The sequence below is a fragment of the Calonectris borealis genome, chromosome 2 (assembly GCF_964195595.1).
Source record: "Calonectris borealis chromosome 2, bCalBor7.hap1.2, whole genome shotgun sequence".
NCBI lineage: Eukaryota > Metazoa > Chordata > Aves > Procellariiformes > Procellariidae > Calonectris > Calonectris borealis.
The window spans coordinates 22,842,243-22,864,343 of record NC_134313.1 but is presented as its reverse complement, the minus strand read 5'-3'; the positions used below and the strand labels follow the sequence as shown (position 1 = coordinate 22,864,343).

General features: G+C 43.1%; 1 protein-coding gene across 1 annotated transcript; it reads left to right on the top strand.

The window, feature by feature from the left end:
* Positions 1–266: 266 nt before the first annotated feature.
* Positions 267–14,172, top strand: DCSTAMP (dendrocyte expressed seven transmembrane protein). Its single transcript, XM_075141298.1, has 4 exons — positions 267–319; positions 6,807–7,869; positions 12,961–13,281; positions 14,002–14,172. Exons 2-4 carry the CDS (start codon positions 6,844–6,846, stop codon positions 14,074–14,076), a joined length of 1,422 nt encoding a protein of 473 aa, XP_074997399.1. The 5' UTR covers positions 267–319; positions 6,807–6,843; the 3' UTR covers positions 14,077–14,172.
* Positions 14,173–22,101: the final 7,929 nt, after the last annotated feature.

The window sequence follows — 22,101 nt, the reverse complement described above, 5'->3', positions numbered from 1 at the left end:
TATTCAACATAAAATTAAGTCTTTGAAATCTGGGCCCAGAAGTCATTTGCTGATATCTATTACTCTGCCAGAAAAAAAGGTGGAAAGTGGCACTTGCAAATTATATACTATTTTGGTCTTGTGCATAAGTTACTTCCTCATGAATCTTTGTCAAAACCAGAAGAATTTCAAAATTGTAGTGTGCCTGACTCATTGAGGGAGGGTATGGGAAACAAATTACTCATGTGAAATTTTTTACTAGTCCCCATCTTGTTTCCTCACCAAAATCAAGAGACACGCCGCACTGTGAAGATCGTTCATGTGCTTTACAGGAGGGCCTGTAAGTAACGCTTTAGGGTTAATATCAAGGAACTGGATAGTAATCATGGACTGAGTTAGCTGTTCTAAGGTAAAAGGACTTGCTTTAAGTTAATTGTTGTCACCTTACTGATTGGACGGCCTATTCCTAAAGTTCATGAAACAATTTAGTCCTCAGCTCTCCCAAAACTATGTATAGTGATATTACGTGTAGGAGAAGGGACTATGTAACCTCCCATGTTCCCTTCCATCCCTCATACTGGAATTTTCTGTTTTGTAGAGTTGTTTTTGTCAATAGGCAAACTACCATTTGGTTTCCCAAACTGTGCCTCCATTCTTGCCTGCACTTTAAGGGAAGAATATGTCCGTGGGTCTGCTGCATCAGAGCTTCCAAACGTAACACGGCCCATAGCCGTATAAGTGAGAAAATTTGATTTCTTGTTCCATGTTCCTTCCATAGCTGTCCATTTTCTACGGCTGCCCACAACATGTTTTCTGTGTCCTGCTCTAAGTGCCCAGCTCAGTCAAATATAACCTGTGCTTGCAATGGAGAAACACAGGGAGAGGTTCATCTCACCTGACTTTGGATAGCTCTATCTGAGTAATCCAGACTCTTTTCATAGTCGAGACAGACAAAAATCTCTTATAGAATGCAATCCATCTCATGTGAGGGTGGACTTCTAAAACAGGTCTGAAGTATGGCTCTGGGTAACTGCCCTTTTCTCTTCATTGACATGAAGACAGGTAGCTCAGATGTGGACATTACACTATAGACATTTGATATTAGATGACATTTAACCAATTTGTGGCATCCTAAATACTTGATAATATCTTGCAGTGTTCAGAATTTTCCTGAGCCATGTATTTTAAATACATGAAGAAAAAGAGATCTTGATCAGTTTTTATTTTTGTTTGTTTGGTTTTGCATGTGTATAAATTGTTTTATTTGCATTGCTCTGTTGTTTAGTATTTCAAGTTCCTATGTGCACATATTTGATTAGATATTTTAGTTCTCACCTGTGTTTGTTGTGTTTAGTACCATTTACTCTCCTTCCCCCTGCAGTTAAAAGCAAATAACGTGAACATGAGAAATGACAGGGGTCTCAGCGAAGTCCTGGGGATAGTTGCAATAACGTTGCCGGATTTTTGATTGGGCTTTTATTTCTTTGCTGAATGCCCTGCATTGACTGAAGGAAATAATGTGCAACTCCCTCCCGTATTCTTGCCTCTTACTAAACCATAGTTCAGCATTGTATTTTTTGACAGTATCCAAAAAAGGGAAGTAGTTCTCTCACATTTCAATGTAACTGATCCAGGCTAGGAGAGAAGGCTGCTGAAACTGCCAAAAAAGGAAATACTTGTTTTTATATTCTTATTGTGTGCTTTCTCTTCCTTAATTCCTGTATAAAATCCAAGCAGGATTTATGAGGCAAAGATCACTGTGTAGCTGAAGCTTTAGCATCAATGGGATATAAGTTTCCCACTTAACCTAATGTCTCTCTTAATAAGACTTTCTTTTTATGTATGAGGATCCTGTGCACTGCACGGGGCAAAGGGCCTGCCAAACTGCCACGGTCCTCCTGAGATCCGCTCAAACAACGGTGCTGCACAGAGAAAAGTTATGTCAGACTTTGTGTGAGGGCACAAAGACTGGGTGGTACTAATCAGTCCCAACTCAATGGGTCTTGTAGTCCCCAGGCTTTGTCTGAGTTAGGTCTGTGTCAAAATAGAAAGTAGACTTAAAGATCTGACTCTGTTTGTGATGCTTTGCCAAATCAGCTGTGTCTCTACTAAAAAAGCTAATTATGTAGTAAATCCCATTCTTTTTCTCACTATACTTTTTTAGGAGACATTCGCTTCTTCCATTGCATTAAAAATTGGCAAAGAGTTTGCATGGGTGGCTAATCCATATACTAGAAATGTAGGCCTGGTCATCACCTCTAAGTAAGCAGTAGCCTGGGTAGAGAAGATTTCAGAAATGCTCCCTGCAAATATAAGGAGTTTCCATGTATCGCAGTTGGTCTAGATGATCATTCTAGGTCCCTTCCAACTGAACTAATTCTATCCTATTCTATTCTATTCTATCTAACTGTAGCAAGCCATCATCAGATACAGGGTGAGCAAGGGACTAGGACAGGACCAAATTGCTAGTGAAGATGGCCACAACTTCTTGGACAATGATTACAGAGGAGTCTCCACAGCAACCAGGGAAGAAACCGTACACAGTGTGAATATGTACTGTATAAAAATGACATAGCTCTAGCACAGGGCTCATGGCTGAGCTAGAAAGACATTTTCCAGGGACTCTCGATGCTCTGTACTTATCCTCTGGTTACTTAAAAATTGTAGCCAATATCTGAAATATCACAAGCAGGATCTTAAAAACTCTTTAAATTTTTCCTCTTTTATTTTAAAATTAAACTAGAAAAATACCTCTTAATTATATTGCATTAATTTCAGTACATCATGAGCCTTAAGAAGTATGGCCCAAACTCCTTGCTGGAGAGGCTCCTTTTGGGAATTTGTTCTCATAATTACTCCTGCCAGGATGCCATATGGTAGATGAATACCACACTTCCATAGCAGAGTAAGTATTTCCTAGAGAGGGAAACTAAGGCATAGAGAGGTTCCCCTTGGACCCTACAGAAAAATCATGTTCAAAGGCAGAGCTAGAGCACAAGAGTTTCCAGCTCCCCTCTGTGGTGTACATCACAAGAAACTATGGTGGAAAGAAACTGGCACTTAAGAGCAAGAAACTGCTTTCCAAGAATAATTCTTTCCCTATGCTGCATAAATGATGGTAGCAGTCCCCACATTAGTTCATGTTGCAGGACAGAAGAAAAAATGTTTTGCTTCAGACTGCAATTGAATGAAGGCTTTGTTCTTGTCAGCCTCCTGTTAGAAATCATATCTGCACCTAACAGCTTCAGGAGAGCTTTTGTGATTTATGTTTTCAAGACGAATCATTCCAGAAAGCTCTTAAGGTTTACTATTTCTTTAAGCACTGAGTTAGCCCCTTCAGTTGAGCCAAAGATTTAGTTCTACCTCTGAGCCAGAGTGTTATTTTCCCTTCCCAAGCATTCACAGCTGTTTAAGTGCCTGCTGATACAAGAATTTTCAGCTTCCACTTTTTTTTAGGTTTAGAGTTTTCATCCGTCGCGTGATTCTTCTGTGCTGAATATCTACTTCTGTTGCTGATGTCTTATGGGGGAAAACGGAGGTGTCAGACAAGGCACAGAGATGCACCCTGTGAGCCTGGCTCTGACCCCGGTGGTGGCTGAGCTCAGAGACAGGCTCTGCAGGGGACGGGGACGCTCCTTTCCCAACCTTCAGCCATCACGCAGAGACACCTGAGCATCCGTGCCACCGGCTCCAAAAATCAGTGGCTCCTTACGATGCCTTTCCTGCCTTAAAACTCCGGGTTCGTGCAGGTTAGGGACAAACCTTCCATGTATGTGCTGAGTAGTGCAGTGATCTCACATAACAACCTTGAATCGGCCCAGTAAAGGAGACTTTTTGATTATTTTCAAATTCTGTCCATATTTTGCAAGTCTCCAGCCTCCTGGTCCAGAAGAACAGCTTTTATTAATTCTAAGGCTTCGTTCTTGACTCTTTCTCCAGTACTTAGATGCAGTCATGCCAAACTCCCAGCCACATATTGCAGCCATTTACCGAATGCTTATAAACACTAACGGGAATACACTATACCCATACACACAAACACAGAAAACGATGCAGAAACGATGCCTGAGAACAGCTGTGAAGTCAGTGCCGCAAAAGAAAACTCAAAATGTGTTATTTTCTCATATGGAAGTTTTTGCAGAACATTACATAAATGCTAGCTTTTTAGCATTTGATTTTTATGGCTTCTTAAATCAAGAACAGAACTCCAGATCTATTCACTGTACAGGGCAATTTTTCTTAGATCTACCAAGAAGATGTGGCGGCACGTACTGTTTAAGGATCCGACCTAGGAAGTTCAGGATTCGCGGGCGGTGTTTGCTGGCTGTTAGGTCCTTGACTCCAAGATGATGGATGGGCTGGATCGATGGGCCGAGGCCAACTGTATGAGGTTCAACAAGGCCAAGTGCCGGGTCCTGCACTTCGGCCACAACAACCCCAGGCAACGCTACAGGCTTGGGGAAGAGTGGCTGGAAAGCTGCCCAGAGGAAAAGGACCTGGGGTGCTGGTTGACAGCTGGTTGAACATGAGCCGGCAGTGTGCCCAGGGGGCCAAGAAGGCCAAAGGCATCCTGGCCTGTATCAGAAATAGTGTGGCCAGCAGGAGCAGGGAGGTGATCGTGCCCCTGTACTCGGCACTGGTGAGGCCGCACCTCGAATACTGTGTTCAGTTTTGGGCCCCTCACTGCAAGAAGGACATGGAGGTGCTGGAGCGTGTCCAGAGGAGGGCAACGAAGCTGGTGAAGGGCCTGGAGCACAAGTCTTATGAGGAGCGGCTGAGGGAACTGGGACTGTTTAGCCTGGAGAAGAGGAGGCTGAGGGGAGACCTCATCGCGCTCTACAACTAGGAGGTTGTAGCGAGGTGGGTGTTGGTCTCTTCTCCCAAGTAACAAGCGATAGGACGAGAGGAAATGGCCTCAAGTTGCGCCAAGGGAGGTTTAGATTGGACGTTAGGAGAAATTTCTTTACTGAAAGAGTGATCAGGCCTTGGAAGAGGCTGCCCAGGGAAGTGGTGGAGTCACCATCCCTGGAAGTATTTAAAAGACGTGTAGATGAGGCACTTAGGGACATGGTTTAGTGGATATGGTGGTGTTGGGTTGACGGTTGGACACGATGATCTTAGAGGTCTTTTCCAACCTTAATGATTCTATGATTCTATGATGAACATCTCCCTTTTAATTATGTTTCCTAAAAATGCCTCGTTAATTTCCAGTTCGGTAGGAAGAGGGCAAAGCAGACTGTCCACATAAGTAAAGGATAGTTCTGCTCATAGCAAAGCTGGAGTCCAGCAGCTTGTGTGCTACCTCTCCTCCCCGTTCTACCTACAGCTCCCTCAATACTTCACGGACGTTAATTAACTGATTTCGCTCCTGTGAAGAAGCTGCTAATTGCTGTTATACTCCCTTTACAGCTGAGTTCACTGAGGCCCTGGAGGGAAGCAATTTCCTCAGCCTTCCCAAGCAGAGTGAGAGTGCCCGGGATTGAGCCCACCCTGAGAGCTATTGCCCACCCTTCATCCCTGCTGAAGCTATTAAGCACTGAAAACACTCAGCATCTTTCAGGATAGCCCTCAGCACTAGAAAGGATCTGGCCCAAGTGCGGCCAAGGAAAAGCAGCACGCCCAGCACAGCAGTCCAAGAAGGTCCCAGCTGGGGTCAGATGCCTGCTCCAATCACCCTCAACTGCTGCATGCAAAGCTGATAATGACATAACTAATAACTAATTACAATAAGAGGAAGCGGAAAATGGTGCAGTGAATGCTAGCAGAATTCATAAAGTCAAATGCCAGTAAAGTACAGTATGTGTGTAAAATAATAGTTTAGTTCCTGGCTACCTGGTGTGTTCAAGCTAAACAAAAGACAAAATAATATCGTCAGGATGTATTTGCAAAGACAACTGTTCCCTATTATGGGATAAAATTGCAACAGTTTATTTTATTTAATTAGTATCTCATTTGTTCTACTATGTTAAAAGACTAATATGCATATAAATTGATCTTGCATCTTTGGACAAATTGCACTATAAATATTATATTGTAAAAGCAGGAGGAAAGATGTGAGCACTGGACTGTCTCCCATCAAACTGAATTGAATCTCGCAGGACTACTCTGCAATTTACAGTACGGGCATGCTGGTAGGCAGGAGAGATGGTGACAAGTACAAGCAATTAGGGTTAAAAGTGTATATGGGCCAATTTGTAGCTGTGCTATCCCAGGAGAAACCCAAAGGAGGAATGATGCCTCTGAGACACACTTTCTTCCCTCTGTACTACCCTACCTCCAGCTGAAAAAGGAGAGCTTCGCTCCCCAGCCCGGGGCCGCGTGCACGTGCTGCTCCGCCCGTTCCTCCCTCCCCGGCGGCTGCTCTGGCCGCTCCCCGCGGCATCAGGGTACCGACGGGAAGTTTCCATGCTCCCCTCTTTCCCTTCCCGGCGCCCTGTAAGGCAAAGCTAGTGTCTGCGGGGAAGCACTGGGTGCTACAGGAGGCTTGCGTCCTTCTCATTCTCTCCTCATACATACACAAACGCATGTATGTACATATGAACCGCTGTGTCTATATAGCAAATGAGAAATCAAAGTGTACAAAAAGTAAAAGGACAAAAATACTTTGAAAAAAAGATAGAATACCTTTTAGAGTCATCTCTTGCATGTTTAGATATGTGATATTGGGGATGAAGATTTGGGTCTCACGCGGGGCAGTTTGGCCCCCATGTGAGTCAGACCTGCATTTTTTGCAATGTGAAGTACTATTGATGAGCCAGTTAAAAGCACATAATTGTCAATAGTGTGACCCTGTAACTAACAGTATTTTTGTTTTCCCTTCCTTTTAGTTTGAGCTATCGCAGTGTCAGCAACAATCAGAAGAAAATGCAAACATTTGTCTCAATAGCCCAGAATGCCTGGGGAATTTTTATATCTGAAAGGAAGCCTGGCTGGAAGTATCTGATGCAGCTTTTCGCAGTTTGCTCTGCAGTTGGCTTCCTCTCAAGCTTTCTCTTATTCCTTGGCATGCACTTCTCCCTGGCACACCACCCTTTGGGTCCCTTATTGATTTCTGGATTCATCTGGATCTCGCTTTCTATTGCGCTCTCCTGTTTTAAGCACCTGCGCTGTTTTAGCGTCCTGTTCCTTCTTTCTTGCGGACTGCAAAATGGCAGGAATGCTCTTATTACTGCTGGCACAGGCATCGTGGTGGCCGGCAACATCCAAAATATTTTTCACAACCTAAAGATTCTGGCAGACAGTATAACCTGTCATTTGGAGTATGAGCAATTTGCCTTGATAAAATATTACGTTGAGGCAGTAAAATGGATTTACGAGGCGGCCAAGCTTTCCACTGAACTATCTAAATATATAGCGTTCCTACAGCATGAATTCACACCATCTTATTCGATTTCAGATGATGCATTAAAACAAGAACTAAATGACACAAAGCAAGAAATCCAGAGAGTTGCTAATCAGATATCTTTTATGCTGACTATACTGCCTTATATAGGCCAGAAAGTATTGCCTATAGTGGGGATTTTTCTAGCTTCTTTTGGAACTGGCCTCTTTATCAAAAAATTTGTGGGCTCTCACAGTGCCAAATTTAAGAATACTTATATCACTAAACAGTTCATTGCATTTGATGAGCACCAAAAGCAACAGCAAAGACCCTGCCTTCTGCCACTTAACAGAAAAGAAAGAAAAGATTATGTGACAATCCCATCTTTCTGCCTCACAAGGAAGGACAGAAAAAACATGCAGTATTTTTTTCTCCCTGTAATTATTCATCTTTGCACCTGGCTTCTGTTTGCTGCAGTAGATTATTTGTTTTATTGGTTAATTATTTCTGTGAATAAACATCTCCAAGAAGTACCGGATCTAGAGATTCAACTCAGCCTCTTTCAGCAAGTAAGTACTTACCAGTTCTTAGTTTAGTGTTGAAAAATTTCCCTTCATCTTCAGCAGCTGCAGGAACAGACATACAGCCAATGAGCCATCAGTTCTTTCATGACATTATCATTCATTTTCTTTCAAAAAGGGCCATTGCCTTTACAGATACATATGTTGGATGGAACCAGACAGTTCTCTGCACTTTCCAAAGTGTCATCATATTTCTAGAGTATAGTAAATATAGGAAGAAGGACTTTCATTCCTCCATTTATATATGTGAAGACCAGAAGCTTAAAATTGGAAACTCACAGTGCTGACTTTTGTGAAGCACCACTTTTATAGTCAAAATGCCACTGCGACACTGATGTAAGAGATGCCTACCTTTCTTTAGCTGAGTATTTGAGGAGCTCATCATTTAAAAAAGCATGGCTGCATACACACAAAATAATAACACGTTGCTGAAATCTCAAAGTTCTTCTAGCAGGAGCAGCAGTGGCGTACAGAACCATAGAGTAATTAGGTTGGAAGGGAATCTGGAGACCATCTAGACCAACCTCATGCTCAAAACAGAGCCAACTTCAGAGTCAGATCAGATTGCTCAGAGTCTTGTTTGTGAATACTTCTAAGGCTGGAGATTCCACTGCTGGAGCATGACCCATGGGATGCTGTGCAGGCACAGGAAAGTTTTGGGGATTGATAGCTTGCAAGATCAGGCTTAAAATATTTCCTGAAAGCATATAACCCTTTGATACTTTCAGGATACAAAGATTTCAAAGGGATGCTTGACTGTTAATACAATATGATATATGCTCTTTCTTCTGTCATTTTTTTCTTACTCAGCATTTTCTATTATTTCCTCTTAGAGTTCATAATAACAAGAATTCATTCCCATTTCTCCCCATTCCCCCGAAATTCATCTAGCCCAAAGCAATTCCAGAGAGTAAGGTTATTAAGGTGAGCAGTGCAATAAGTGTGTTGCTTAAAATTACAAGCAAACAGAACAGGACATACAGTCTTTGGCAGATTCTCATTCTCACTTTTGCATACATGACATATTAAACCTCTGAGCTGGCTTCTTCAGCCAGACCACATTTTCTATGACACACTGCTAAAACATTGCAGGTTCAGCTTAGACAGTGTTGTGGCAGACTGGTGGTCCTGGTGTATCATGGGACGTTCATCTGGTTGGGACTGAACCATAAAGGAGAAGGAAGATGTAGTGCACAGCATGCTTGAGGCATGGGAGCACTTCAGGCCAATGTAAACTACTAATGAAAAGAAGTCAAGCTACTGGTCAAATTCTGTCATACTTCAGATAATATTTTGTATTGTATATCAAAATATCAAACTCTGCCATGGGATAAAAATTAAATTATTGTCCAGTTTTATCTTAACAAAGAGCAGAGAAATTCAGAATCTGTATGGCAGACATAAGACAAAGGTTTCCAGATTGTGTCAGTGGAAAACCACTTTTCCTAAAGGATGGAGGCTGCCAGCTTCTAATTGTTACCTTTCTAATTGTTACCTGAACTTTCTTTTAGGAAGGTAGGTGCAAAAGCCATTGGATTCACTGTAACTGTGCCATCAGCACATGTATAGCAAGTCAGACCTATCCTGGAGAGGTCAGATTCCTGTGCAAAAGCAGAGAGGCTTTCATCGTCTACTCAGTCTAATGTGAGATATGTTGAGGAGGCAGATTACTATGCAGGATAAGGGGGCTTTACACCTCATATAAACCCTGCTGCTGCACATCCAGCATCACCAAACCAGCACACAAAATGGTCCTGGTCTCCTGGGATATAGTCCTTCAGAGAAGAGGGGTCCAGGAGAGCTGGTTGATATTCAAAACTCACCTCCTCAAAGCTCAAGAATGGTTCTTCCCAACTAAATCAAGAAAAGGCAGCAGGAGGCCAGCACGGATGAGCAAGGAGCTCCTGACAAAACTCAAACACAAAAAAGAACCATAGAGGAGGTGGAAGCAGGGACAAGGGACCCAGGAGGAATATAGAGGCACTGTCTGATTGTATAGGGATGGGGTCAGGAAAGCCAAAGCCCACCTGGAGCTGAATCAGGGCAAAGGGCAAAGGGCAGCACAAAGGGCTTCTACAGGTCTGTCAGTGGCAAAGGAAAGACATGGGGAAATATGGGTCCACTGCTAGGTGCAGTAGGGGTCCTGGTGACAAAGGACATGGAAAAGCCCAAAGTACTCAATGTCACCTTCAGCTCTGTCTTTGCTAGGAAGATCACCCTTCAGGAATCCCAGGCCTTTGAGACTTGCAAGAAAGGCTTGCCCTTGGTGGAGGAGAATCAGGTCAGGGAACATTTAAACAAAGTCCATGGGACCTGATGGGAGTCACCTATGGGTGCTGAGGGGGCTGGCTGATGTCACTGTGAGGCCACTCTTGATTATCTTTGAAAGGTCAAGGTGCCTGGGAGAGGTTCCTGAGGACTGGAGAAAAGCAACTGTCACTCCCATCTTCAAGAAGGGCAAGGAGGAAGATCCAGGGAACTACATTCTGGTCAGCCTCACCTTGATCCGTGGGAAGGTGATGGAGAATATCATCGTGGAAGCCATTTCCAAATATGTGAAGGCCAAGAAGGCTATTAGGAGTATTCAGCATGGATTTACAAAGGCTAAATCATGCTTGACCAACCTAACAGCCTTCTATGATACGATTACTGGATTGTTGGGTGAAGGGAGAACAGTGGATGCTGATTGTGCATTTATTAAGGCTTCCAACGCTGTCTTCCATAACATCCTCATTGACAAACTGATGAAGCATGGGCTAAATAAATGAAGAGTGATGTGAACTGAAACCTGGCTGAACTGCTGGATCCAAAAAGTTCTGATTAGTGGCACAAAGTCACTTTTCATGTCCCCCAGGAGTAGATACTGGAACCTATACTATTTAACTTCTTCATTAATAACCTGAACAGAGGAACAGATTGTAGCCACAGAATTCTGCAAATAATATAAAACCGGGAAGAATGGCTGAAACACCAGCCTTTCAGAGGGACTTGAAAAGGCTAGAGAATTGGGCTGACAGGAACCTCACAATATTCAGCAAAGGAAAATGCCATGTCTTGCAGTCCTTGGGGAAGAATAACCCCATGCACTATACATGTTGGGGGGGCAACCAGCTGGGAGGTGGCTTTGCAGAAAAAGGCCCTGGTAGTTCTGGTGGACACCAAGTTGACCACAAGCCTGCAAAGTGCCCTTATGGCAAAGAAAGGGCTATCCTGGGCTGCATTAGGCAGAGCATTGTCAGCAGTCTGAGGGAGGTGATCCTTCCCCTCTGCTCAGCACTGGTGAGACCCATCTGGAGTGCCCAGCCCAGTGCTGGGTTCCCCAGTACAAGAGAGACATGCATGTACCGGAGTGAGTTGAGTAAAGGGTCAAGATGATGATTAAAAGACTGGAGCATCTGTCATATGAGGAGACGCTGAGAGAGCTGAGGCCGTTCAGGCTGGAGAAGAGATGGCTCAGGAGGATCTCATCAGTGTGTATAAATACTTGACGGAGGGGGGGGTATAGGCAAGAGGAGCCAGACTCTTCTCAGTGGTGCCCAGTGCAGGGACAAGAGGCAATGGGCACAAATTAAAGGAAGTTCCATTTCAGCATAAGAAGTTTATTTTTTTTACTCTTCAGGTGTTCAAACACTAGAACAGGTTTCTGAGACAGGTTGTGGAGTCTCCATCCTTGGAGATATTAAAAACCCAACTGAACACAGCCCTAAACAACTTGCTGTAGCCTCAGCTATTTGTGTACTGCTGCGTGTGGTTTTGCCTGTGTTTCTATCCTTTGTACCTTGAGGACAGCCCCTTATCATGACCTGCCTTGGGTGTGACCCAAGTCAAGGCAAAGAAGTAGCTAAGTCCCACCATCCATGGACAGAGAGCCTGAGCCTGACCCTGTCTGGCTGATTCATCAGTCCTGTACTGTGAATTTGCTCTCTTTATGTGTAGTGTTCACTCCTGTGGAGAGCTGGTTGACTCTCCCAAAACAGAAAATGATGCCATCATCAGATTGTTTCTGGTACCCCAAGGAAGGCTAGTCACGTTAAAATGTAAAATCTAACCTCAACAGATTCGTCATAACAAGCCTCAGGGCTGCTGACCTCAGGAAGTGTAGAAAGCTGGCTGGGTGAGCAGAACATACTCAACGACTTCTTTAGATGTTTGTTCTTGGTGTGAACAGTAAAGTTCTTCATGACTTGTGCCACTGTTTCATACTGAGTTCCTAATGCAGTTTTTTCTTGGTTATACATTGGTTCAGTTTAGGGATAAAATGCACTGAGATAGATTGGAACAGGATAACGTCAAGGAAAGGCTAACAGGCTGAAAATGGGTGGCATACTTTGGGCACCTGATTTTTCCAATGAGTATCTAACAGAGGTACCCGGCCTCTGTAAGGTGGTTAGAAGAGCTACAAGGAAGAGCTACATATTCCCCTGACACGGTCAGAAAAGAAGGCTGGGTGATTCAGTCTTCCTACAGTGTTCCTACACGCAGAGTAGAAAGTTGCCTGCCAGTATGAAATACTGGTCCCAGCAGCGTGTCTCATTTAGTCCCTCTCATTCAGCATTTCAATCCACAAGCAGTGCAAGACATCAGCTCTTCTCAGCAAAGGCACCTACTCGAGGAGGAGAGGTGGCTTGGTTTGCCTGGTAACCTTGTGGTCAGAGCACCTGCCTCGGTGGGTGTAGAAGCACTGCTGATCGTGTACTAAGCCACAACCAAGGGGACAGACACACTCTGCTCTGCTGTTTTACTCTGAAGGAAGGACCCTCCAACAGAGGATCTGAGCAGATTCATGGAGTGGGAATGTATTAAACCATTATAGCCAGATTAGCTAAATATTTGTCTACCAGAGCCACTGAGAAGGTAAGTTCTTAACAGTCCAAATTGTGGGACAGACTCCCAAGAGAAATGGTGAAAATGCCATCTGAAACATTTATAAATAGCCAATAAATATATTCTTATGAGCATAGCATATAGAGACACTGGATGGACTAGATGATTTATGGTCCTTTGTAAATCTGAATGTCCAATGGGAGAAATATTAAGAAAGGAGGGAATCAACTCTTTTTTTCCCCTTTTCTTGTGCAGAGGAATGAGAACAGCTTTATCATTGGTATGAGAGAGCATATTGCAAAGACTGATCCTTTCAAGATCTCTTTGTTTAAGCATGATTGCATCCCTCAGCCAGAGCTCACCCTCTCCACGACATGGATCCAGCTTGGAGTCATCATCTTCTTCTTAATAATTTTTGGGTTATTCTCTGGCCTCCTGACCCAACTGAAAATACTCGTGTCAACTTCATTTTATCCTGACACTGAGATGAAACGGATACATTATTTGCATGCTAAATTACTCAAGAAAAGAGCAAAGCTAGAAGAGAAAACTGGGAAGAACGTATTTGCTAGAACGGTAAGTCATCAGCTCTAGGAAAAAAAAAAAAATCTCCTTCCCTCAGGTTAGTAATCAGATCCAGGAAATACTTAAACACTTACTAATTTCAATTATGGGCTAATAGACTTTCCCCAGTGCTCTCCTGCGCAAGGGCCGGAGACAAGTTGCCTATTAGTAAGATTAGGTCATATAATTGTTTTGTTCTGTCCTTCAACACACATGCATCAGACATGACACGGGTACACCCAAATGCGTATGTACCAGCAAGAAAATACTCCTCAGACTTAGAACTCTCCAGAGAAGAAACTTGTTTTTCATGAATGAAAAGTACCTCCAGCACAACAGGTATTCCTGAAATCTAGACAGCAAATGTTAGGCATTCGTGAGCAGCCTCTTAATGTTGAGAAAGATGTTCAGTTGTTGCTTAGCAAAATGGAAGGTGATATATTTCTGTTGTAAAACACAGTGGGAGTCCAACTGCAAATACCATTAGGAAACAGAACTTTTTGCATGCAAAAACATTTGCCCTGTATATGTATGCATATATGCACCAATGGAAATATAAACACATATGCATATATTTATGGCAAATCCAGATAGATAGCTGCAGACACACACAGTTTGTTTTGGTTTGGTTTTTTTAATAGCCTTCAGTACTGACTATACAGGATGTTAGTGTCTAGGCGATCTCTAACTCAGTGATACCATGATCATAGAATCATATTTCTGTCTTTTCAGGTCAACTTTTGGTTTCCAATACTCAAGGCAAGAGAGGCAGTGAGGAAGAAAGAAAGAAATGACAACATGGTGTGAAAAAGACCAAGTGAATCTTTGGATAAGGCTGAGATGCTCTAGCTCCACAGGGACCTGTGTTTTGCACCCGTCTTTCCTATGGAATTTCAATTTTCAAATTTAGAAATAGGATCAATGGCTAATCAGCAGTATTTTGGAAACGTGTGGAAAAGAAGCCACAGGAGATAGTGTGCTCTCCTCTCAGAGAGCTCTGGGTTGCATTAATACTTGTTTTTCAACTTGGGGTCTGCATTGTCTGGTACTTTAGAAAGCCATGGGGGGGTCTGTTGTTCTGTGTAAAAGCAATCAAACAGCTTGGAGCTTTTAGGATTACAGCACAAACCTCTTTGGGTTGAGCTAACAGAGGACATAATGGCAGCAGCAGGTTTGTCTTCCTCACATTTGCCAGACACTGAAGATAGGAGACACAGCAGAGGTTGTCCATTGGCTTCTGGGCTGGCCAAGAACCTGACTAGTGGGCTTAGATGTTTCTAGACATTTCTATCAGGCTCAATCCTCAGCCTGGTTCTTTCCCATCCCTAGCTTCATACACCTGCTCTTGCCTCTGTAGCCGCCTCTTCTGCAGGGCCAGTGCTCTATATGCCCTGTCAGTCTTCTAGCCCAGCCAAACTCTCCCTCCCACCTCAGCTCCCCCACTTTCAGACTGTTTTGTCTCTCAGAAGTTTCTAATCCTAGTCTCCCACCCGGAATTCCTCACTCAGTCTTAGTCTCCTACTTTCACATATCCATAGACTGTATAGCTAGTGCAGATTGTCCTGTATCTTTGATGATCATGAGAGAGGTAATGTAGCACGCGCAGAAGTGAGAATGCTCACAAGAGCTGGAATACAGAGGAATCAGGTGCTGTGGGTGCAAACAAGCTGGTTTTGAGGTGTAGGGGCATATGAGCAGAGGTGAACAATGCTTTGAATCTTGCAGTCCGAGGGAGCTTGCAGAAGTGGCAAAAATGGGCTTAATTATGTTGCTAAAGCCACCATTGACTTCAATGAAACAAAACTGAGCCAATACTGAGTGCTTCACCTATGCACCTAACATTGGTGACGTGACCTTCATATGACACAGGAACAAATGCTAAAAGCATAAAGACATAGGAACGGCTTGACTGACATGGCACTAGAGATTTAACGTAGAGCCAAAAATCCACCCAACATGCAGTGTACTCTTGATTTTCAGCCACAGCCAACTTCCTTCCTTAGGTTGCGTAAGAACAGCAAACTCTACTCTGTTCCTCTATAATACGCGCATGGGCTCAGGACAGCCAATGATCGATGTGTCTGTTATCTGAATGAATAAAGGCTTATGTAAAACTTTCCAGTAGCAAGTGTCAGAAGTTATCTTCCACCTGAAACACTGAAAAACACCAAGCCTTTTTTCCTTTGGATCTTCCAAACAAAGTATCACTCCTCCATGCACACAGGTGGTTCAGCTTGTCAGTGTGCCAACAATTTGTCTCTAGAAAATGGGGTGCTAGATTAATGCCATGCATTATTGAGGGTTGTGCTGAATGTCTCCGAGTTGTCCTCTTTTGCTAAAGTGGCACAGCCCTGGAGAGTAGCAGAACATCATTTATATCCCAGGTACTACCGTCAAGGACCAGTAGCAAAAAGCATCCTGGTGAAAAAGGAGCAAAATAAAGTGTGCTCTAAATTTGTTTTCGCAAAACAGACTAGCTGTCCAGGTACTATTGACAACAGGATATACTCCTTCACTCTTCTTATCATTGCAGATAAAAGGGGAAAAGGAGTTAAATGTCAGTAAGAGCTGAGCATTTTTGGCTGAGTCCTGACAAGTTCATTGCTGGAGGAGTTGGATGTGCTCCTTTCAGTCCCAAAGGACAAGGTGGTGAGAAGCCCTGATCTCCTACTGATTACAACGCCCAAAGGCGGGGGCAGGTCTGATTGACACCACACCAGCACTACCACAAAACACTACCCGCTTCATTTGGCATCAGGAGGCAAAATTTGTCTTGGAGTTTCTTGCTTTTCTTGTTTGATGGCATGTGGCCACCCAGCATATCTTTTCTCTCTGTTCTGCAAGCAGCAAGTGAAAGCTTTGCAGCACACAGGAATGGTTCATCAAAATTACTTAGATAGGGGTCAATGGTTGGGATAGATACCTAAATGTGTTAGGATTTTGAGTTTGGGAGTACACCCTCAGGACAACCGCAATACTTTGTATTTACTTAAGGAAATTAAGTAAGATGACTAACTACGAAAAAGAGCCGTTAGTCGTTGGCAGGATAGGTGAGACCTTGCAGGGTTTACAGAACAGTGTTGTACCTGAATGCTGGGACTTCCACCGCTAACTGGCAGGGCAGCTTACTGAGTATTGCTTAGCTTGCTCCCTCAAATTGACAAGGGTCATGGCAGCGATAAAAGGTAATCCTTCTTGGAAAGCTAATTGTAATTCAGTACAAAATGTTCAGCTCTGGTGAATATTTTACCTAGACGCTTGACCCCACTCCCAGTGACAAAGGACATGGAAAAGCCCAAGGTATTTCTTTGTCTTGGTCTTTACAGATAAGACTGATTTCAGCCATACCAGGCCTCTCAGACCAGAGGGAAAGCCTGGAGCAAGGAAGACTTACCCCCATGAAGGATGACATGGTTAGAAAGCAGTTAAACACACTGGACATACTTAAGCCCATAGGACACGATGGGAGCCACCCATGGGTGCTGAGGGTGCTGTCTGGTATCATTGTGAGGTGACTCTCTGATTATCTTTGAAAGGTCATGGTGATCAAGAGAGGTTCCTGAGCATTGGAAGAAAGCGAATGTCACCCCCATCTTCAAGAAGGGCAAGAAGGAGGATCTGTGAAACTCCAGCTTTGTCAGCCTCACCTCAATTTGTGGGAAGGTGATGGAGCAATTTCCCCTGGAAGCCATTTCCAAACGTAAAGGCCAGGAACCTGACGGGGATATCACCTAAACATAAGAAAAACTTTTTTACTGTGAGGATGGTTAAACACTGGAACAGGATGCCCAGAGAGGTTATGGAGTCTCCATCCTTGGAGATACTCAAAACCAAAATAGTCATGGCTCTGAGCAACTCAGAGCAGCGGGGTTGGAGTAGATATGTCTAGAGGTGTCTGCCAGCCTCAGCCTCTGTGGTGACTTTTACAGAAAGCATTGCAGAAAACATATGAGATGTGCACAGTAAAAGCTTGTGTTAATTTGTGAATGTGCTCTGCCAAAACCAGGGTGCCACCTCACAAATATTGTTGCCATTACACTAATACTGGAGTCACGCACTTGAGTGGACTAATGCACTGTTTGCTTCCCTGACTATACACGTGCATACCCGTGTGCTGAAGGTGAGCTCAATGGCAGGCAAAGGAGATAAATTTGCTCTTCCCCATCTCCCTAAACCTGGGGTACCAGGGAAAATGGCACATTCTGCACATTTTTTTAAATTCTAAAGACACTGGGGTTTATCTCAGTGCTAGAACAGTTCTTACCCCAATCTACAGTATTAGGTCTATTCCTTCAGCTGCCCTGTGGTTGAGAAGAGAGTATAAGAAATACCCAGTAAACTGAGGTCTTCTTTAGTTGCACAGATGAAAGGGCAGGTCTGTCCCTCCCCTGGCATTACACTGAGACATACCTCTCATTCTCTGCAGACCTTACTTGGTTTCTGTTTTCTCCCTGTGAGCTGGGGACGTCTGGGAGTTTGTTTATCTTCAGCTGTCTCCTCTGCAAGTTGTTCAGCTATTCCCTTTGGCCTCTCTGTTTACCATAACCCTCAACCACATGATTACATTGTTCTTTTTGCTTCTTTTTTTTTAAAAAAAGTCTACAAGTTACAATAAAAAAACAGTATTCCATCCACAATTATTTCTGTTCCTCTTCTTGCCTACCCTCTCGTCACATTTCCTACATTTTATTTTGGCTCTTTTCCCCTGTCTTTGTCATTCAAAGTCTTCTTTCTTCTTTTGGTATGTTTTCTTCTGCTCCAATAGATCATTCTTCCCCATACATAAAAGCATATATTTTTTCTTTCTGCTGAGCACAAGTGAACTACAGGTCCAGTTGAAATTAAGGGTTTTATTTATTCATTTATTGGCTTAATGGAAATTTTTAATATCTTTCACATTACTGGGCATTGTCTCTAACTGCCTCTCTAGGGCTTCTCAGAAATATATTCATACACCACCAGCACTCAGAACAAGAGTCTGAGGAGAAGTCTGGATTTGGCTTTTGACTCATTCATCCCTTTCCTTCCCCCAGCTCACAGCAGAGCTCAACTTCCTTTTTAAACATCCTTTACTGTAGAGGCTGTTTGATTTACTGTGAAAAATCCCCCAATTGGACCAAATCTGGTTTGCAAAATTAATGAAAGGCTGACCTGATTGTCTTGTGAAGATAATTCAGAGAGACATGCTAGTGCTCCTCACCCTCCTGAAGCACAACACAAACGAGGCTGTTTCCTTTCAACAGCTGTGTTTATGGAACTCTCCTGACCACCACCTCGTACCCCCAAACGTGGCTTTCTTCTTAGCTAAGCTAAAGGCTTTTTTTTCTCTGTGCTAGTTTTGTTGCAGCATTTCTGGTGGTCAGCTGGGTGTGCAAAGTCAGAGGATGCTGGGTTTACAAACTGCTTTCACCCTGATCCCTGCTCTGTCAATATTGTCACGCTGACTCACTTTGTTTTCATCACGGTTTAAATGGCCCAGAGATGCTTGCAGTTAAAGAAGAAATGAACAGGCAAAGCCTTTCCTCTAGTTCTGTTTTACATCGCAAAAGTGGAGAGTAAGGACCAAAGGATCACTCTTTGCTGATGATGAAATAAAGCCTGAAAATGGGGATGTTATTGTCGACTTTATGGCCACAGACCTCAAAATATGTGAACACGCTTGATGGGTGCTGCTGTGCATGAGAATAACCTCCTTCTCATCCCATTGCTGATACATAATACCAGCCCTGCCCTCCAGTGGCCCAGTAAAGCTACATACCCCAGTATGGCTGCTCTGCAGAGATCCCCTGGTACTTCAGCACTGCAGGTGTGGGTGCTTGCACCATAGCCATGAGCTCTTCACAGGCAGTGAAACGATAGCCATCAGACAACCGGGCAATAAACACATACTGGCCATATGAGGATTTCTCTGGCAGATGATGGGGATGAAAGCAATGTTAGGTATGCCAGGATCAGATCTCCCAAATTCCTTCTCTGCTCCTGCCCCTGGAATCCACGTCACCAAGGAGAACGGGGTACTAAAGATCCTGAATTTCTGTCTGGCTGGGGAGAGTGATAAAAATATGGTTAACAGAGTTTTTTCCTTACTTTAACAATGTATTTGAGTCTTCACCTTTCCATACAAGAGCAGAGGGGAAACCAGCAGAATCCCAATGAGAAATACTAAGCAAGGAAAGGCTGTTCTGCGTTTCAGCCTTGACAAAACAGATCCTTGGCTCCTCTGTACTGAGATTTACTGCTTCAGAGAAAAAGAGTTTTACTGCAGCAATGACATCTCTCAAAGCAATCAGAAATAGTCCACTCTTGCTGAGTGACCAACAGACAGAAGGAAGAATCAAAGAAAGCAAACATGTTTCTCAGTTAGGCACTGGAGAAGCCTGAGGAGTGTGGCTAAATGAGGTAGGATTCAAACATCTGGGAAAGCACTTATTGTCTTACTTCCCTGTGAAAGGCTTAAGGAAACTGTGCTGCAAAAGTCATCTCTAAACCATCTTTCCAACCTAGAATGGGGTATCTGTTGTTTTAGGACTACCGTTATAGCACAGCCCCAGCAACAACTTTGTGAGAATGTCATGAGCAAGCGATAGCTGCGATGAGATTGTAGGACAAATTCAGCAGTCTTGCCAGGGTCTAGAGACTGAGGCAGGACTGAGAGACCCCTCAGTGCTCTTTCCAGTGCTCCAGTTCAGGACCTGTGCTGACATAAATGCGTTTTATAATCCCATTTCATCCCAGATTAACTATATGCCTACTAAAAAAAAAAAAAATCCTACTATGTTTGGCTCTGCTATCACTCATTACTGGTATTTTGGAATAGGGACCTGGGCAGTTTCAAAATTATATCCCTGTGAAGATCCCACCATTATAGCGTGCCTCACGTAACTGGAAAAAGAACAAGGACCACAGGGATTTGGAGCCTCACAGTCTCAACTTTAGTAGTAGTGCTTGAATAGCACAGCTGAAATACTTTTGATGTCACACAGTTTCTCAAGGGCTATTACTTGGCACCTTGTGGCTAGAGGCAGGATCAGGTACTACGGCCTGCACACGTCATGCAAAACAAATACTCATAAATTTCACAAACCTGACAGGCTCAATAACTTGTTGCACTCAAGGACATAAGAATACAGCAGATGCTTTGGTGTAAATCCCAGTTCACGATACGCAGGTAATTTTTTCCATGACATCTGCACAATAGTTAAAGCAGTCATTGGAATTAAAAAGTAAGAATTTGTTAAGAACAAAATCCAAAGGATACTCCCTATGAGGAGTATAATCCATGGTACAGAGCAGTAAATACCAACATAGGGATCAGGAGCTATTTGCTAATTGTACAGGGAGAAGCTTCCTCATTTCTAATCTAATAAAAATCTGTAGGAAACCTAAAAACATTATACATTTTTCCGCAGATAATACACTTTCATGGTTTGGAGAGCTCAGTTCACAAAATGGGTGTTTTTTATATAATTCATAAAACTACTTGTTGTTATCACACTGTGAAAACATCTGTTTTTAGAAAAATCACTAACTTTGTTCCTTTGGGCTTTCATGATCTGCAGTCTTTTGTATCACTTTGATCTCAGCAGGTGTCCCAAGAGCCCAAAGGACATTTGAAAGTCCTCAGCACGTCCATAGTATCCAAAGGACTGGCATCCTTTACTCCTGGGTTTCATTTCTGTCATAATTGAGTCATTTTGGCCTTGAGCAACTCACTTAAGCCAACGCTGAATGTTAAACATCAGGCAACTACATATATTCCATCACTTGAGTGATTTCAGAGCTTTGAGCATCTCACAACTGTAAACTTATTCTAATTATATTTATTTGTCTCACAGGTGTATCATGCAAATGCAAGGCTCTAATAATTGCTAAAACCTGAAGCCTCAGATGAAAGACTCCACACAAATGTAAGTTATTGTTAAAAGTAGAAATAGGTACTTTCTTCCCCCTGCTTTTTCCCCTACTCTTCCCAAATTTCTGCTCTTCTTCCAAGGTAGCAAAAGATTAATGAAAACGAATGGATTCATGGTTAACATGCACTCTTGATGGATGAAACATAAGAAAAGACAGGCATCCTTCATACCAGAAAGTTCCAGTTCTGAGAGGCAAAGGTGGAAGGCAGCTGCAGAGTAGACATCTGCACCATAGTTAGTCACATTGTATTCTCTTTGTAGTCAACAGAGCCAAACTGGCATTGCAAGAAAACTACTCATCTCATCCCAAAGGAGAACAACTCTGGACAGGTTCATCTAGCTTGTTTTAGATCTTGATGCACAGATGAATGATGTTCCAGAAGCACCCTTCTCTCTGTTGATTACAGCGGGAGGCTAGATAACAAACTCAGATGCAGACCACTGCAGTATAGAAGTCTACATCGAACAGTGAACCCCATTCCCTTCTAATAGTCATTGTAACAGCGCTGGATGCCTGGTTCTGCTGTTCTGCCACCCCAAAGACAACCTGAGAAATGGGAACCTGTGCTAGCTCTTCCTGAACATCCCCATGATCATCCTCCATCACCTTACAAAGAAAAATTCTCCTTTGCTATTTAGAGACGCAAGAACTACAGACCTAGTAGGAGTTTGTTTCTTATACAAGCTCATACATCACTGTATGCCTATGAATATAGCAGGAACTACAAGTCTGCCTTCCCCTGTCAAATTAAAAATAACAGTAATTATGATATGCTTTCACTGTCTGTCTTAAAATATGAATGTCTTTCTGTGCCTGTTTGACCCACGGGTTGCACAGAAGTACAAGTTATACTGTTTCTACTAGGACCATAAACTCATTGTACTTTGTGTTTTTGTGTTGGCCTCATTTCTCTCTTAA

Excerpts from the sequence above, each read along its gene's own strand:
- DCSTAMP (XM_075141298.1), top strand. The coding sequence starts at position 6,844 with ATGCAAACATTTGTCTCAATAGCCCAGAATGCCTGGGGAATTTTTATA. Across the intron at positions 7,870-12,960 it reads AACTCAGCCTCTTTCAGCAA|AGGAATGAGAACAGCTTTAT; the intron begins GTAAGTACTTAC and ends TTTCTTGTGCAG. Across the intron at positions 13,282-14,001 it reads AGAACGTATTTGCTAGAACG|GTCAACTTTTGGTTTCCAAT; the intron begins GTAAGTCATCAG and ends CTGTCTTTTCAG.